Source organism: Ictalurus furcatus, chromosome 23 (genome assembly GCF_023375685.1).
Source record: "Ictalurus furcatus strain D&B chromosome 23, Billie_1.0, whole genome shotgun sequence".
NCBI classification, from domain to species: Eukaryota; Metazoa; Chordata; class Actinopteri; order Siluriformes; family Ictaluridae; genus Ictalurus; species Ictalurus furcatus.
The window spans coordinates 11,949,761-11,969,432 of NC_071277.1; the positions used below are offsets into that span (position 1 = coordinate 11,949,761).

The following is a 19,672-nucleotide window of genomic DNA, read 5'->3' on the forward strand; positions in this document are numbered from 1 at the left end:
CTGGAAAAACCCTGTCTTGTCTTGGACACCACTACTCAAGAAATATTTGGCTCAGAGGTGTGAACTACATGCAGATGATTTTAATATTTTGAAGAGGGAGCCCAGAAAATCGATTTAAAGCAGTTGCAGCACTTGTCTCTGAAAATGAGTAACTTTCCCTATGTAGATGTTTAAGAACTTTTGCACTTAAACCACTGAGTCTGATTATGGCCCCAAGATATGATGTCAAAATATTGTAGTTCATAATATTAGCAACATTAGATCTACTGCTGTCACTGTGCTTAATAATATCATACATCGCACATATTTTACTCAAGGGTCTTAGATAAACACTGAACATTGATGTTTCTAGAAACAATTAATGTAAATCTGCTAAGAACATGACATAAAATACCCAACACAATAGTTTTCTAGTGGCCATTTGGAAAATCGAAGGTTACACACAATTCACAAGAAAAGCTCTCTTGATATAGGAATATAAGGATCAAATCCATGCAAAAGGGAATGCTATGAAGGCTTGCAGTCTGTCGGGAGTGTGAACAGTGGTTTTACTCTTCGAAGCGGCCCTCCAGGATGCTGTCAAATGAGAAGGGCACAAACTTGAAGCCCTGACCTGTGTAGAACTTGTTCTGGAATTCCACCCTGAATGAGGACAAACAGGTGTTACAAAACTCAAATGATTCAAAATACCTTAGTTTTCATGACAAATTTATTCTGAGGAAAAAGGGGGAAAAACAACAACAAAAAAAAAACCCACACACATTATGCCCAATTAAACAAGTAATCTAAGCTAAATGTTTATGAACACAGTAGCTACGAATATTTGCCTCATTCTGGCAAAGCCATTTTAAAAAGGGGCATGTAGTGCTCTGTGTGGTCTCAGTATGCTGTCCTTATAAAGAAGAGCAGTCTATCATTAGCCATTTTTGGAGATTACACACACACACACACACACACACAAAATATACTTTTTATACATATATTATGAAATATATCAGAGGAGCACCTACAGATTATCATAACACAGGACTAGATATTTTGGAAAGAGTGAGTATTGAAAAGGAATCTTTATTATTATTATATATATAATATATATATATATATATATATATATATATATATATATATATATATATATATATATATATATATATATATAATCTCTATCTCAGAAAAGTGAGTACACCCCTCACATTTTTGTAAATATTTGATTATATCTTTTCATGTGACAACACTGAAGAAATGACACTTTGCTACAATCTAAAGTAGTGAGTGTACAGCTTGTATAACAGTGTAAATTTGCTGTCCCCTCAAAATAACTCAACACACAGCCATTAATGTCTAAACTGCTGGCAACAAAAGTGAGTACACCCCTAAATGAAAATGCCCAAATTGGGACCAAAGTGTCAATATTTTGTGTGGCCACCATTATTTTCCAGCACTGCCTTAACCCTCTTGGGCATGGAGTTCACCAGAGCTTCACAGGTTGCCACTGGAGTCCTCTTCCACTCCTCCATGACGACATCACGGAGCTGGTGGATGTTAGAGACCTTGTACTCCTCCACCTTCCATTTGAGGATGCCCCACAGATGCTCAATAGGGGTTAGGTCTGGAGACATGCTTGGCCAGTCCATCACCTTCACCATCAGCTTCTTTAGCAAGGCAGTGGTCATCTTGGAGGTGTGTTTGGGGTCGTTGTCATGCTGGAATACTGCATACTGATCATGCTCTGCTTCAGTATGTCACAGTACATGTTGGCAATTATGGTTCCCTCAATGAACTGTAGCTCCCCAGTGCCGGCAGCACTCATGCAGCCCCAGACCATGACACTCCCACCACCATGCTTGACTGTAGGCAAGATACACTTGTCTTTGTACTCCTCACCTGGTTGCCGCCACACACGCTTGACACCATCTGAACCAAATAAGGTTATCTTGGTCTCATCAGACCACAGGACATGGTTCCAGTAATCCATGTCCTTAGTCTGCTTGTCTTCAGCAAACTGTTTGCGGGCTTTCTTGTGCATCATCTTTAGAAGAGGCTTCCTTCTGGGACAACAGCCATGCAGACCAATTTGATGCAGTGTGCGGCGTATGGTCTGAGCACTGACAGGCTGACCCCCCACCCCTTCAACCTCTGCAGCAATGCTTGCAGCACTTATACGTCTATTTCCCAAAGACAACCTATGGATATGACGCTGAGCACATGCACTCAACATCTTTGGTTGACCATGGCAAGGCCTGTTCTGAGTGGAACCTGCCCTGTTAAACCACTGTACAGTCTTGGCTACCGTGCTGCAGCTCAGTGTCAGGGTCTTGGCAATATTCTTATGGCCTAGGCCATCTTTATGTAGAGCAACAATTTTTTTTTTCAGATCCTCAGAGAGTTCTTTGCCATGAGGTGCCTTGTTGAAATTCCAGTGACCAGTATGAGGGAGTGTGAGAGCGATGACACCAAATTTAATACACCTGCTCCCCATTCACACCTGAGACTTTGTAACACTAACAAGTCACGTGACACCGGGGAGGGAAAATGGCTAATTGGGCCCAATTTGGACATTTTCACTTAGGGGTGTACTCACTTTTGTTACCAGTGGTTTAGACATTAATGGCTGTGTGTTGAGTTATTTTGAGGGGACAGCAAATTTACACTGTTACACAAGCTGTACACTCACTACTTTACATTGTAGCACAGTGTCATTTCTTCAGTGTTGTCACATGAAAAGATATAATCAAATATTTACAAAAATGTGAGGGGTGTATTCACTTTTGTGAGATACTGTATATATGTATGTATATTTTTTTACCCCAGAGGCTTCTGATTTTGTCGGTGGTTCTGTTCATGGCTAGCTGATAATCTATGTCCCAAAGAGGAAAGTTAGTAATATTTTTCTGGAATCCTCCTAATAGTTACTTTAATGGTGCAAATAAGCCCAAACAGTTACACCTGTACAGGATGTCTATGTTCTACCACTCTGCAATAATTGTGACATCTAATGAGTTATGTATGCAGGTCAGCATAGTCAAAACAAACATGATTTAGTTAAATATATTTGGTGTTCCATATAGTCATACTATATTTTTAATTTTAATGGATGCTTATTTGTATATTGTGTGCTTTTGCTTATGGAGGAAAGGTGATGGAAAACAGGTCTGCCCAGGTTGCCTTATACCCAAGCAAGTTTACCCAAACACTCAGAGTGAGAACATTATGATCTTATACTACATCACAGCATTACATATCTAACCGAACAACTTTAACTACAAACCCTATTCCACAAAAATTGGGATTCTGTATAAAATGTAAATTAAAACAGATTGCAATGATTTGCAAATCTCCTAAACCCATATGTTATTCACAATAGAACATAGAAAACATATAAAATGTTTCAACTGAGGAAATGTATCATTTTAATAAAAAAATAAGGTAATTTTGAATTTGATGGCAGCAACACATCTAAAAAAAAAGTTGGGAGAGGGGCAACAAAAGGCTGGAAAAGTAAGTGTTACTAAAAGGAAACAGCTGGAGGAACATTTTGCAACTAATTAGGTTAATTGGCCACAGGTCAGTAACATGATTTGGTATAAAAGGAGTATCTTCAAGAGGCCAAGTCTCTCAGAAGTAAAGATGGGATGGAATCTGGATGGAAGCATTTGTTGCTCTAAAACCTGAATATACCTTTCAGCATTGATGGTGTCTTTCTAGATGTGCAAGCTGCCCATTTCATAGGCACTAATGCACCCCATACCATCAGAGATGCAGGCTTTTGAACTGAGCGCTAACAAAAAGCCAGATGCTCCCTCTCCTCTTTAGTCTTCTTTAGTTTAGAGGACTTGGCATCCATGGTTTCCAAAAAGAATTTAAAATTTTGATTCATCTGACCACAGAACAGTTTTCCACTTTGCCTCAGTCCATTTTAAATGAGCTTTGGCCGCAGTGTTTCAGGATCATATTCACATATGGCTTCTTCTTTGCATAATAGAGCTTTAACCAGCATTTGTGGATGGCATTGCAAACTGTGTTCACAGACAATGAGTTATGGAAGTGTTTCTGAGCCCATGCAGTGATTTCCATTACAGAATTATGCCTGCTTTTAATGCAGGGCCACGTGATGGGCCCAAAGATCATGGGCATGAAATATTGATTTTCCCCCTTGTCCCTTAAGCACAGAGATTTCTCCAGATTCTCAGAATCTTTTAATGAGATTTACTGTAAATGATGACATTCATAGTCTTCACAATTTGAAATTGAGGAACATTATTCTGAAATTGTTCCATAAATTGTAGACACAGTTGTTTTTTTTTTTTTTTAGCAGATTGGTGAATCTCTGCCCATCTTTACTTCTGAAAGACTCTTCCTCTCCAAGATACTCGTTTAATACCCAATCATATTACTGACCTGTTGCCAATTAACCTCCAGCTGTTTATTTTTATTAACACTTACTTTTCCAGCCTTTTATTGCCCCGTCCAAACATTTGAGACATGTTGCTGCAATCAAATTCAAAATGAACTTTTTTCTTAAAATGGTACATTTCCTCAGTTTAAACATTTGATATGTTTTCTATGTTCTATTGTGAATAACATGGGTTTCTGAGATTTGCAAATCATTTCATTCTGTTTTTATTTACATTTTACACAGCGTCCCAACTTTTTTTTTTAATTGGGGTTGTAACTGAAGACTCTGTGCAGTATCTTGGAATTAATTCTGCTTTAGACTGCAAAATAATGAACACTATACCAGTTTTCCCAGTTTTTAGCCATAACCCTACACCCTAATGTGCAGTATGTATTCATAAGGTTATGTGCTTATGCTTTGGAATTTTGAGAAATACCAGTGCAGTCGCAGAGCATGTAGGAATGCAGACAGGCCCTCCATAACAAGCAGAATACACACTGTAAGTGTGGCAAAGGCTGGGAAAATAACAGACAAGCCAAAGAATCCACCACCACTCGTGGAGGCCAGGCCCATGTGCATCACCATTCCCCATAGCACCTCCGACAGTTCTGAGAGAGAGAGAGAGAGAGAGAGAGAGAGAGAGAGAGAGAGAGAGAGAGGAATACCTGTATATATGCTTGCATTTATGAGGCGTGTGTGCATGTTTGTGTGAGTACTCACGTGCATGGGCCAGGCTAAGGGCCCAGAGACGCAAGTAGGAGGCAGTGTTAGAAATACAACCAAGACAGTATTCAATGGTGTGGATGGCCTGGTGGACTGCTACATCCCCAAAGTTAAACTGCAGAGAGAAAGAGGAGGACACATTATTGGGAATGATAGGTACTATACAGATTCACTAATACCAGAATCCTTGGTCTTTTTATAGACAGTAAAAAAAAGAAAATGTACTAAACCTCTGTGGTTTATGGTTGGACAAAAATAATATTAAAACATAATTGCCTTTTTTTAATTCTCTCCCCACTCTGTAAAGATTATGTGCAGAATACACTCAAAGAATATCGAGCATGCAAGAAGTGAGCATGCTAGACCTGCTCATAATTTTCCATCATCATATCCTCTCACTGAGTAAGTTACAATGAGTCATTTCTTCTGAAAACAATAGAGCTGTCATAGATAACAAGTGAACACTCTCCTTCCTGAACTAACCCCCACAGCAACCAGTTAAACAAAGCAGTCCTCCCTTAGAAGTGAATAACACAATGCACTTTTTATTATCTAATGCACCATGTAGTATAAGACTTCTGTAAAGTAGTATTTTAGAGTGAAAAAAAGTTAGGCTATAGTATATAATCTCTGCTCTGATTAACCAAGACAGTTTTTTAAAATCATATTTCATATGCACATCACATCAATTATGCAAAATTGCCAACCAAGAAATTACACACACACACTTACACTTACCGGTTCTTCTTCCGAGTGCTTGAACAGAAGCAGAAATGGAAGTGATTAGGTAGTTTAGAAAGTCTACTCCAGGATTTTTTATTATTATTATTATTATTATTTACTTGTGCTTTTTCTCCATTGGTTGTGGATAGTCCGTTATGCATGCATTACATTATTTATATAAAACCAAGAAACACTCACTGGTCACTTTAACACCTGTAAACCTGTTAGGTTATGCAGTTATCCAATAACCAATCATGTGGCAGCAGCACAATGCATAAAATCATGCAGATATAGGTTAAAGGTTTCAGTTAATGTTTACATCAAACATTAGAATGGGGTAAAAAGTTCTCTCTGTGACTTTAACCATAGCATGATTGTTGGTACCAGATGGTGAACATTAAGTGGAGCTCTTGACCTATATCTGCATAATTTTATGCATTGCACTCCTGCCACATGATTGGTAAAAGATGAGAATATTAATATGAAGGGTTTGCATTAGATAGTTATTATTAATGATGAAAACTGGTGCTACAGTGGGGCAGACAGGAATGCTGGATTGCGGGAATGACAACATTTTTGTTTTATTAGCTGTATACCACAGTATATTGGAGCTGAAATTCAGTAATGAATATAAACTAAAAGTACTCAACTTTAATTTGAGGGTATTTAAATCCAAATCGGGTGAATGGTGTAGGAATTTCATCAGTTTTAAAGGTGGTTCCAACCCTTTTTAAGGGACCAAAAATAAATGGTCAATTGGCTGCTCAGCTGCTCCATGGCCAGATGTGTGTTATTCCCTTATTATTTTGCTAACAAGTAAGCAGATAAAAGGTTTATAGTTGATTTAATTGTGGCATTTGCCTGAAAAACCAAAAGCCAAATCACCTATTTGGTACTTTCTTAAAAAGAAAGAATGCACTGATGAGCTCAGGAACCTCAAAGATCCAAAAGACCACAGAAAACAAGAGAAGAATTCTGTCCCTGTTTAAGAAAAACCCCTTCACAACAGTTGATCAGATCAAGAACACCCTCCAGGTGGTACACATACAGTTCTGCTATGAAGTTTGTGAAGCCTTTACAATTTTCTGTATTTCTGAATAAATTTGTTCTGAAATGTGATCAGATCTTCATCCACATCCTAAAACTAGATAAAGACAATCCATCTAAACAAATGCCACAATTTTTTCCATTTCTTTGCTGGGAAAACTGTGAACCTCGAGGATTATGAGTTAATTTAAATGGGTAATTGAAGTTAGGTGTTTCAATCAAGGGCATGGCAATCAGGCACGAGTTTAACTGGCCCTCCCATGTTTCAAGAACATAAGCTTGGGTCTTCATGATCAAAGTCTGGTCTTCACCAAACAGGTTCATGGTAGTGTGCCATGCCTTGATCAAAGGAGATTGCGGAAGACCTCAGAAAGCAAGTTTTACAGAAGAATGTCAGGGTATCTGTCCATGAACTGAAGCTTAATCGCAAGTGGGTCAAGCAACAAGACAACAACCCCAAGCACACAAATACACTATCTCACAAAAGTGAGTACACCCCTAAGATTTTTGTAAATATTTGATTATATCTTTTCATGTGATAACACTGAAGAAATGACATTTTGCTACAATGTAAAGTAGTGAGTGTACAGCTTGTGTAACAGTGCTTTCCCCTCAAAATAACTCAACACACAGCCATTAATGTCTAAACTGCTGGCAACAAAAGTGAGTACACCCCTAAGTGAAAATGTCCAAATTGGGCCCAATTAGCCATTTCCCCTCCCCGGTGTCATGTGACTTGTTAGTGTTACAAAGTCTCAGGTGTGAATGGGGAGCAGGTGTGTTAAATTTGGTGTCAATGCTCTCACACTCCCTCATACTGGTCACTGGAAGTTCAACATGGTACCTCATGGCAAAGAACTCTCTGAGGATCTGAAAAAAATAACTGTTGCTCTACATAAAGATGGGCTAGGCTATAAGAAGATTGCCAAGACCCTGCAGCATGGTGGCCAAGACCATACAATGGTTTAACAGGACAGGTTCCACTCAGAACAGGCCTCGCCATGGTCGACCAAAGAAGTTGAGTGCACGTGCTCAGCGTCATATCCAGAGGTTGTCTTTGGGAAATAGACATATGAGTGCTGCCAGCATTGCTGCAGAGGTTGAAGGGGTGGGGGGGTCAGCCTGTCAGTGCTCAGACCATACGCCGCACACTGCATCAAATTGGTCTGCATGGCTGTCGTCCCAGAAGGAAGCCTTGTCTAAAGATGATGCACAAGAAAGCCCGCAAACAGTTTGCTGAAGACAAGCAAACTAAGGACATGGATTACTGGAACCATGTCCTGTGGTCTGATGAGACCAAGATAAACTTATTTGGTTCAGATGGTGTCAAGCGTGTGTGGCGGCAACCAGGTGAGGAGTACAAAGACAAGTGTGTCTTGCCTACAGTCAATCATGGTGGTGGGAGTGTCATGGTCTGGGGCTGCATGAGTGCTGCTGGCACTGGGGAGCTACAGTTCATTGAGGGAACCATGAATGCCAACATGTACTGTGACATACTGAAGCAGAGCATGATCAGTATGCAGTATTCCAGCATGATAACGACCCCAAACACAACTCCAAGACGACCACTGCCTTGCAAAAGAAGCTGAGGATGAAGGTGATGTCTCCAGGCCAAGCATGTCTCCAGACCTAAACCCTATTGAGCATCTGTGGGGCATCGTCAAATGGAAGGTGGAGGAGCACAAGATCTCTAACATCCACCTGCTACGTGGTGTCATCATGGAGGAGTGGAAGAGGACTCCAGTGGCAACCTGTGAAGCCCTGGTGAACTCCATGCCCAAGAGGGTTAAGGCAGTGCTGGAAAATAATGGTGGCCACACAAAATATTGACACTTTGGGCCCAATTTGGACATTTTAATTTAGGGGTGTACTCACTTTTGTTGCCAGCGGTTTAGACATTAGTGGATGTGTGTTGAGTTATTTTGAGGGGACAGCAAATGTACACTGTTATACAAGCTGTACACTCACTACTTTAGATTGTAGCAAAGTGTCATTTCTTCAGTGTTGTCACATGAAAAGATATAATCAAATATTTACAAAAATGTGAGGGGTGTACTCACTTTTGTGAGATACTGTAAGTCTACAAAGAAATTGTAAAAGCATAAGAAATGTAACATTTTGGAATGGCCGAGTCAAAGTCCAGCCCTTAACTTAATAGAAATATTGTGAAAGGACCTAAAAAGAGCAGTTCATCCAAGGAAGCCACCAGTTTTGTAATCAGAAACACACACAGTGCCCTCCACTAATATTGGCACCCTTGGTAAATATGAGCAAAAAAGGCTGTGAAAAATTGTCTATTATTTAACCTTTTGTTAAAAGAATTCACAAAAATACTCTGCTCTCATGGATATCAAACAATTACAAACAAAAACTCAGGTTTATCATAAAAAATATTTGTTAAATATAGGTGTGCAACAACTATTGGCACCCTTTTAGTCAATACTTTGTACTATGTCCCTTTGTCAAGATAATAGCTCTGAGTCTGCTCCTATGTCATGATACAAATGCAAATGCATTTAAATGCATGATGGATAAATGCAGGATGCAAATGCAAGTAAAATGGAAGTTTATTAGGAAGGCAGACAAATCCAAAACATTAGGCAAAATACAGCATGAATTACAGTCCAGGGTCGAGCAATCAGCAAACACAGTATCAGAGGCAAAACAATAATCCAAAACATGGGCAAAGGCAAAGATCAAATATAGGGAGCAAAGAAAAAAATAAACAGCTTGGTAATGACAGAACACGAAGGAAACTGCACTATTACTTCACGGTAAGACTGAGACAAAAGGAGGTTTATATAGTGCACAGTGATGAGTGTGTAATTTAGAACAGGTGTTTGTCATTAAATGTCCGGTGACTGTGTGCGTGGGAGTGTGAATGTGTTGTGGGAAGTGGAGTCCGGGGCAGCTGTGTTTGTAGGCCACGGTGTATGCTGGGAAATGGAGTCTGTGTTGCATTTTAACCTAACAGAGGAAGGAGGCTTGAGCCACTCGTTGCAATCTTTGTGTGTTTCCCCACACCTGCTTGCTATGATGGCACCATTCACCCACCACAGGCGAGTCGGTGGGAGTGGTGTTCCATGGAAACAGGGGTGGCCGATAACCCAGTGCGCAGTGAAAGGGAGTCAACTGTGAGGCGCATTGACTTGGAAAACCAGTCTATGACTACCAAGATGTTACCAGAGGAGCTAGATAGGTCTGTGATGAAGTCCAGTACTATGTGTGACCAGGAGCACTGGGGTGTGGGCAACAACATTAGTTTACCTGCTAGCAGGGTTCTGGGAACTTTGGCCTAGGCACATATGGTGCATGAGGTCACTATTTGATGTATATCTCTGAACATGTGTGGCCACCAGTACCTGACCCTCAGCAAGTGGTTGGTGTGCTGAATCCCTGGGTGGCCCATGCCAGTGGAAGTGTGAGCCCATGTGACATACTGGGTACGTAATGAGCACGGGACAAAGAGTTTGTTCAGAGGACAAGCAGTAGGTACTTGGTGGCGAGGAACTCGGGCCAGGATGTGATCCAACTGCCACTGGATGGCCCCCACCATACATGAAGGGGGCAGGATCAGCTCCATCTGACTGGATTGGGGATTGGCAGAGTACATGAGAGACAGCGCATCAGCTTTGACATTCTTAGAACCTGGTCTGTAGGAGAGGGTAAAATTGAACTTTGCAAAGAACAATGACCAGTGGGCTTGTCTGGGATTCAGACGCTTGGCCGTGCATAGGTACTCCAGGTTCTTATGGTCCATGAATACACTAAATGGGTATTCTTCCCCTCCAATGCCAATGTAATGGCCAGTAGCTCACAATCACCCACATTGTAGTTCCGTTTGGCTGTGGTTTCTTGGAGAAGAATGCTACTGGATGGAGCTTGGGTCTCTCCCTGAAATGCTGAGATAGGATGGCCCCCACTCTGGTCTCTGAGGCATCCACCTTGACTGTAAAGGGTCAAGAGGGATCAGGGTGCTTGAGGATGGGGGCTGTGGTGAAGGCTGCTTTCAACTGGGACGAGGCTCGTTCAGCATCAGGATTCCAATTCACACTTCTGAGGCCTACTTGTAGGAGGGACATGAGCAGGAGAGCAATGGTACTGAAGCCCCGAATGAAGCACTGATAGAAATTGGCAAAGCAAAGGAAACGTTGAAACTCCTTGACAGAGTGGGCCACTGCACTACTGCCGCTACCTTGGTCTCATCCATAGATGCCCCTTCGGGACTGATAACGTAGCCCCGAAAAGAGATGGTGCACTGCTGGAACTCACACTTCTCCCCCTTTACGTACAGCTGATGGTCCAGAAGCTTTTTCAGAACTTGGCATATGTAGTTAACATAGGTCTCGTATGTAGGGGAATAAACGAGAATGACATCGATGTATGCAATCACAAATTGTCCCAGCATGTCTCTCAGCACCTTTTATTAGACACTGGAAGACTGAGGGGATGCTAGAAAGCCCATATGGCTTGACAAGATATGCATAGTGGCCGGTGGCAGTACTGAAGCGCTCGTCCCTCCCATATCCGTACCAGATCATATGCATTGCAGAGGTCCAAATTGGTGAAGTATTTGGCTGTTCTCAGCTGTTTCAGGGCTGAGGGAACTATTGGGAGGGGATATGGGTACTTCACCCAAAACTGGTTGAACCCCTGATAGTCAATGCATAGCTTTCTGTTCCACAACTGATAAGGGGTAAATCCGACCATGGGGTGGAGTCATGCCAGAAAGTAGGTCGATATGGAGGGAGGCCACTGGCCTTTATCATGCTGAAGACCTCCCTCAGGTCCTGATACTCGGGGGTTAGGTGAACACTGGCTGGTGTTCACCTACAACACCATCACCTACAACATCCAACACCACTGCTGGATGTACTCATAATGGAAGGCGCTGACTTGGAGATGTAACAGTTTAGTGCGGTGGGTGATCAGGCCCTCTCTGATGGGTCCTCCATCGATGGCTTGGATCCTGATGGGCAGTGGTTCCGTGGGGAGCCAAGCTGACGAACAGTCTCCTTGTCTATGAAGCCGCCTGCCACCCCGGAGTCAAATAGTGTTTTGAATACAAGGGGAGTATCTGAGTGTTCTATAATTAAATGGTAAATGGCGCACTTATATAGCGCTTTTATCCAAAGCGCTTTACACTCTCATTCACCCATTCACACACACACTCACACACCAATGGTAGCAGAGTTGCCATGCAAGGCGCTAACTTACCATCGGGAGTAACTTGGGGTTCAGTGTCTTGCTCAACGACTCTTCGGCATGTGGAGTCATGTGGGCTGGGAATCAAATCTCGTGTGGTGGAATGGAACCAATAAATCTGGACCCTTGCTTCTTCTCACTCACGGCTGGTGTCTTTTTTTCTATCTCCAACTGGGTTCACAGATGTGAGTATTTGCTTCTATGTTGAATTTTAAGTGTCTTTGGGTAATAGGCTAAATTTGAGCCAGCACCGCCAACCCTACGATTAGTAGACAACCCGCTCTACCACCTGAGCCAGAGCCGCCCAATAACTAGCATGGTAAATGCATGAGTGGTAAGACACTGGTTATACACGGCTTTAAGGGCAGCATCGTTCCATCCACTCCCAACTGCAATGGTGTGAAATTCTAGAGCAAACTCAGAAACTACCTTGGCGTAGTGTGAGAAGGCGTTCACCCACCTCCTTGTTCTCAGGCAAGTGGTTGAAAGCTCAGCGTAACATAGTGGTGAACTGAGTATAGGAAGCTGTCGGCTCGCCTCCAAGCTGCCATACAGCAGTAGCCCACTTTAACATTTTGTCCATGAGCAAGTTCATGGAGCATGCAATTCTTTCAGTGACAGACATACCTCCATGACAGACGACATATAAGGAACATTGCAAAAGAAATCCCTTACATAATGATGGATTGACTTGCCGGGAAATTTCTCCGGTATTGGCACAGGTGCTCGGAAGGTGGAACCAGGAGTTTCAGGAGCTGGAACACCAGGCGCAGTTCTGGCAGTGATGGTTTGAGACAGGAGATGAAGATTGATGTCCAATTCTTCCAGACACTGCTGCTGCTCTCCCAGTAGCTGTCCATGCACCATAATGGTTTGTCGGAATTCTCCTGCTGCATGCTGTATCCTCCTGCTGAAGTAATTTGTTATGATACAGACTTGGAGCTGGATATTAGTGCAGATAAAAGGGCAATTTATTAGGAAGGCAGACAAATCCAAAACATAAGTCAATATACAGCATGAACAACAGTCTAGGGTTGAGAGATCAGAACAGTATCAGAGGCAAAAAAAAGTCATTCAAAATGTGACTTTCTGACCCCAAGACGCAACTAAATTCTGCAATTCTCCAGCTTCAATCCTTGGATTTTTTGGCAACTCTAACCATCCTCTTCACAATGCATTGAGACAATATAGGCACATATCCTCTTCCAGGTTGATTCATAACATTTTCAGTTGAGTAGAACTACTTAATTATTGCCCTGATCATGGAAATTCGCATTTTTCAATGCTTTTGCTATTTTCTTATAGCCACTTCCCAATTTTTTTTGGAACAATCTTTTGCCACACATCACAGCTATATTCCTTGGACTTACCCATTGTTATGAGTGATTAAGGAAATTTGGCCTATGTGTTACCTCATATTTATACCCCTGTGAAACAGGAAGTCATGATTGAACAATTTCCTGTTCCTTGTCTGCCAGATGTACAAACTTTTTTTTTTTTTTTAAAAATATCAATGGGAATATACTTAAAATATATTTTTCTCATATCAATTCATAGGGGAGATTTTTTTTTAAATAAACCTGTGTTATGTTTGCAATTGTTTGATATCCATGAAAGCGCATACACACACACATCTGCATACATTACGTGTGTGTGTGTGTGTGTGTGTGTGTTTGTATCTTTTCTTTAATTGGCTTTTCTGTATATAGTTTTAGAACATAGATGAAGGTCTGATCACATTTCAGGTCAAATTTATGCAGAAATACAGGCAATTGTAAAGGGTTCACAAATTTTCTAGCAGTTCTGTATCTGTGTCAAAGTCAACAAACAAGAGAGGTTTAATACAGATATTAATAGAGAGAGTTAATACAGATGATTTAACACAAGACATAGCCCATTGTTAAGTCTCAAAAACATGAAGACCCTATTAGTTTGCCAAAAAACTGTATAATTCTAGAACATCTATGTTAGTGTATATACTAACAATCATAAGTTAAACTTTCATTTTTGGTACTTGGTTGCATATCTGTTGCAGTCGGTGACTGTCTGGAACCCATAGATATCACCAGATGCTGGGTTTCATCAGCTGCAGCTGTATATAGTTCCTGCTTGTTCTTGGGTCATTTTGCCTTCAGCAAGTAAAATGCATGCTAAATTGGATTCAGATCAGGTGACTGACTTGGCCATTGCAGAACATTCTACTTCTTTGCCTTAAAAATGTATTGGGTTGATTTCAAAGAATGCTTCAGGTTATTATCCATCTACACTGTGAAGCAGCATCTAATGATCTAAACATTTGGCTGAATCTGAGCAGATCATATAGTTATATATACACAGTATTTTTATACATTATATAGAGTATATTTAAAACACAATGTACTTAAATCTGCTGTAGGGGAAATTGTTCTGTTTATACAGTAAGCATTGGAAATTCAAGGTACATAACAGCAAAAAAAACCCAAAAAAAAAACAACTAATAATTTTCAAAATGATCAGTCTCATTAGTTGAATCCACTTTTAAGTTTACAATTTTAATTAGAAATTAAAATGACCAACCTTTATACGAGTCAAAATGATTAAAACCTCAATTTTAGCTAAGAATAATAATTAGTTAATAATTTGGCTTCTTGCAATATCGAAGTAATAACCACCACAAGGCAACATGTTTAAGCATTTTCTAAAATGCATAATTAATTGGTGTATATTCTTTTCTATGAAACTAATTCTAAAATAGGGACAGACAAAAGAGTTGTGTGTGTGTGTGTGAGAGAGAGAGAGAGAGAGAGAGACGGGAAAGGAATGTGTGTATGAGAGAGAGCACGTGAATTCCATGCTCTGCTCTAGAGCAAAGATCTGCATGAGACTGCTTTATTAAATCCGGCTTGGTTGTATTCCAGAATGTCACACATATACATACATACATACATACATACATTATCTATCTATCTATCTATCTATCTATCTATATATCTATATATATATATATATATATATATATATATATATATATATACATATATATATATATATATATATACACATATATATATATACACACACACACACACATACACACACGAGGTGGATAGGTAGATAGAAATACATATAGATAGATAGAGAGAGGGGAGGGAAACAAATATATGAGCACATACAAGATTATCTTATTTTTACTTGTCTTATCAACATACAGTATTATTTTAACATATTTCACTGTCAACACCATAGAAAAAAATTTCAGTGTTAGGGATGGTCAGGAACGAGGAGTCGGGAGTGGTGGATGCAAGTGTAGATTTATTAGTGAACGGCACAAACAAAACAACAAAAACACTGAAAACAAGGACCAAAAACCTGAACTAGAGATACAAAGCTAAACACACAGCAACACACAAACACGGAAACAACAAAAGCTTGACAACCAGAGAGCTTTTTCAAGAAGCAAGTTGAACAAACCAAACAAATCCAACTTGGGTTAATTAAGGTTAAAAGCTTTCATGATGCTGGTTATCAACTTTCTCAGTCAACCAAGGTTTTTACCCTAAATCAAGGTTTGCAGCATGCACATGCACATCAAAGCCAGAAAACAGCCAATAGCGTTCAAGATGGAAAAAAGCCGGTGAGCATGCTTCCATTTAAAGAGCAAGAAATTATGTGGAAATATGAGGAATTTAAACCTACAGTAACTGTGAAAAGCAACACTGTTGTGGCTGCCAAAGCTCAGGAGCATTGCTGATTGTGTAAATGTGTAAGTTTACTTTTATAGGCTCAAAATGACAATAAACAGATTGAAAACTTATAACCAACATATTTCATGTAATTTAATTTAATATAAGTGTAAATTGTTTTAATTAAATATATTTTTTAAAAATCAATTTATGAAAATATTTTAGGACAGGTGCGATAATGCCACCACATAAAAATATGTAGGCTACCACTCAGAAAGGTCCAGAAAGCAATGCATACTCCTTGCAGTACAGTAAAAGCATGGCTTCTGCATGTCAAATTTTTTTATGGGTGGCTCAAGAAGCAGAACTAGATAAACTATACCATCTGCTGAAAATCTATATCTTTGATGGTCATCATGAAAAGCTAGGGTATTGTGTCTGTCCCTAAAAGTTCTTTCCCTTCAAAATGCCCTTATTATTATTTGTGCTAGTTAGGTTACATATGACACTGAAACTTCGAGGCACGTATCAAGCACGCAACACAATCAATTTGGATTGGGACCGCCTTGGATTCGATCCAGTTTCCGCAAGAGACTTTCGCGACTCTCCCAGATCGGTTTGATGGGTTTTTTGGCTACCCTGACTATTTTCTGGTTGACTAAGAGACATATTTCTTGAGTCTAACGGACACCAAGCCCAGCAAGAGGCAATGGATAAGGTTCATGGTGTCCCAGTTTTATGGCCCAACCCACCAGTGGGCGCACCGTCTAACAGCCATGGGATCCCGGGGACTGGAGAAAAGTACTCAGTTTATGTAACAAATGTTGAGGGGAGTCAATGTGGCAAACAAGGCTGACCTGCCATTCCACATCTATTATGAGGGGACTGACAGGGCAGCCTCCACAGCTCCACTTCAGGTTCCTGCCAACGTGGGGGAGGTTCCTCCGAGATGCATGACTGAGCGCTGCTGGAAAGAGACTCCGCTACAATGTCCCACATGTAAGAAACTAGGTCTTCAGGAATCATTTTTTTGCTCAAAGGAATGCTTCAAGAGCAGCTGGCGTAAGCACAGACAGGTACACAAGAAAGCCCCTGCGGAACTACAGCCCGAGGTCAATGTGGCAACCTCAGAGCTCCAGCTTGAGACCCACGAGGAGGTCTCGCATACTGAGCTCCAGCCAGAGGTTAATGTGGTGACCTCAGAGTTCTAGCTTGAGACCCACGAAGCGGTCTTGCATGCTGAGCTCCAGCCCAAGATCAACGTGGTGACCTCAGAGCTCCAGCTTGAGACCCACGATAAGGTCTCACATGCTGAGCTCCAGCCAGAGGTCAACATGGTGACCTCAGAGCTCCAGCCAGAGGCCTCAACCAGTGACCTCAACCCCAGAGTTTCAGCCTGAGACCCATGAGGAGGTCTCAGCTCCAGAGCTTCAGCCAGAGGTCAGTGTGGCGACCTCAGCCCCAGAGTTTCAGCCTGAGACCCATGAGGGGTCTCAGCTCCAGAACTCCAGCATCAGGTCAAGTTCCTGCTAGAGGTCAACGAGGTGACCTCCCAAGTCATGTTTCTGTCCCAGATTGAAGAGACGGCCAACCCCAGCTCTGCTCATGCCAAGTTCCTGTCCCAGGTCGAAGAGATGACCTCCCTAGATCCATTACTGTCCCAGGTCAAGAGTTGGCCAACCCAGGCTCGGCTCACACCAAGTTCCTGTCCCAGGTCGAAGCTAGGTACTCACTTTTGTTGCCAGTGGTTTAGACATTAATAGCTGTGTGTTGAGTTATTTTGAGGGTACAGCAAATTTACACTGATATACAAGCTGTACACTCACTACTTTACATTGTAGCAAAGTGTTATTTCTTCAGTGTTGTCACATTAAAAGACATAATCAAATATTTACAAAAATGTGAGGGGTGTACTCACTTTTGTGAGATACTGTGTGTGTGTGTGTGTATATATATGTGTATATATATATATATATATATACACAAACACACACACACACACACAGTGGCGACAGGCTGGCGGCTGGCGCACAAAAGGGAAAGAGCGCTCCTCCCGCGACTGCTGCTATGGTGCTGAAGAGACAGCTCCGCTTCAGCACCACCAATGTTTTGGATAGCCAGAGAGCGGATGGCTGTGGGGCGTGCCCGCCGACATGCACACAGCTGGCGGCTGATGATCAGCGCGGCAACTCTCCACCATCCAGCAGCAAACGGGAGAGTATAAAAGGGCCATCCTCCGCTAGCAAAGGGAGAGAGGGCCCCCGAGGTATGCATGATAATCTGTTTTGTGTCTCTTGCAGAGAGTTCAGAGGGAAAGGAGGATTTCACCCCCTGGCTGCACCCGCGGTGCTGTCTGACTGCAGAACGGGATCTCAGCTGCTCAGAAAGCCCCCAGCACGGCCCCGGCAGCCTCGTGGATGACACCGGCGCCCGAGCACTTCACCCCACTGCACCTCCTTTGCACCCCACACCCTCACTGAACTAAAACAAACTCTGCATGTTTACCTCAGAAACGGCCTCTTCTGTGTCCATGCTCAGCCCACCGCTGTCTAGGCTCGCTACACTGGTGGAGGATGTGGGTATGAGCACAGACCCACCAATTTAAAAAAAAACAACAAAAAAAAAACACAACAGCCACATCGGGGAGGAAAAAACTGGATCCCATGCTGCAGCACCTAATGGAGACCAGCCTCCAGCAGCAGGTTGTGATGCAGCAGCTCGTCCAAAGCCTGCAGGTCGCAACCCGGGAGCTTCTGGCCCAGAGAACAATGACCCCTGCGGCCGCCACACCTCTCCCTGACACCGGCCAAGAAGCCCGGCACCTTCTTCCCCGCCTGACCACGGAGGACGACATCAATGCCTACCTAGAGGCCTTAGAACGGGTCACCCACCAAGAGGACTGGGACACCGAAGAGTGGCCACCCATCCTCAGTCCGCTGCTCTCCGGAGAAGCGCTCAGTGTACTACGCCCTCTCTCCAGAGGAAGCAGCAGACTATGGGGAAGTAGAGAGGGAGATCCTAGCATGGTGTGGGCGAACCCCCCACCAGGCAGCGGTGGAGTTCCACCAATGGAGCTACAGGCCTGGAGCCAAGCCACGCGGACAGATGGACACCCTCCTGTGCATCACCAAGAGGTGGCTTCAACCAGACCAGTACACCGCCACCAAGGTGTCAGAGAAGGTGGCCATGGATCGGTTCCTAAGAACTCCACCGCCCACAGAACGCCAGGCCATGGGGATGCAGGCTCCCGGAATGCCCAAGGAGCTGAAAACCGCCCTGGAACTCACCTTGACCACCCTGGAGCTCGGCAGGAATGGACAGCAAACCCCTAGACTGCCTAGAAGGGTCCTGCCATGCCGGCCCAAATGCCAGCAGAGCCGGACCGGGGGACGCCAAAGAAGGCCCAGAAATCCTGGCCGGCAGGGTGTGCCCTCCACACACTGGACCCACCAAAAGCGCCCCCAGGAAGCACGAGTGCGGCAGGCCTACATGGCTCGAGGCAAGGAGGACACCATGGCAGAAGGTGAGCCGCACACACACCCTAACCCAATGTCGTCTGTCTTCCAACAGGTGAACCGGCAGGGGAACTTCGGGTGGGAGCAGAAGGAGGACGACCGCCTGAAGCATTGCCGAGCCCAGGTGCATCAGATCGAAGGGGTGGACCAGAGGCTCCCTGCCGCCTACTTTCTAGTCAGGGGAGGCCTGCTTTACCACCAGACCAGCCACAGAGGGGAATCGTGGATCTCTTGGTAGTCCCCAAGACAAGGACCCAAACCTTGATGCACCTGGCCCATGCCCATCCGCTTGGGGCCCACCTGGGGGCACGAAACACCCTGGAAAAACTGAAGGACCTCTTGTCTGGCCAGGGATGGATGCAGAGGTCTGGACCTTCTGCCAACAATGCCCCCAGTACCAA

General features: G+C 42.8%; 1 protein-coding gene across 4 annotated transcripts in view; it reads right to left on the minus strand.

Annotated features, from left to right (window-relative positions):
• Positions 1-436: 436 nt before the first annotated feature.
• atp6v0a1b (ATPase H+ transporting V0 subunit a1b) overlaps positions 437-19,672 on the minus strand; it is a 115,452-nt gene continuing 96,216 nt past the window's right edge. For 3 of the 4 annotated variants that reach the window (XM_053611268.1, XM_053611265.1, XM_053611266.1), the window contains 3 exons: positions 5,117-5,234; positions 4,833-5,004; positions 437-642 (listed from right to left, as the gene is read on the minus strand). In XM_053611268.1, the coding sequence (XP_053467243.1) occupies positions 549-642; positions 4,833-5,004; positions 5,117-5,234 (384 nt within the window). In that variant the 3' untranslated portion in view covers positions 437-548. The remainder of the gene's footprint in view (positions 643-4,832; positions 5,005-5,116; positions 5,235-19,672) is intronic. The other variant, XM_053611269.1, reaches the window with a different exon arrangement.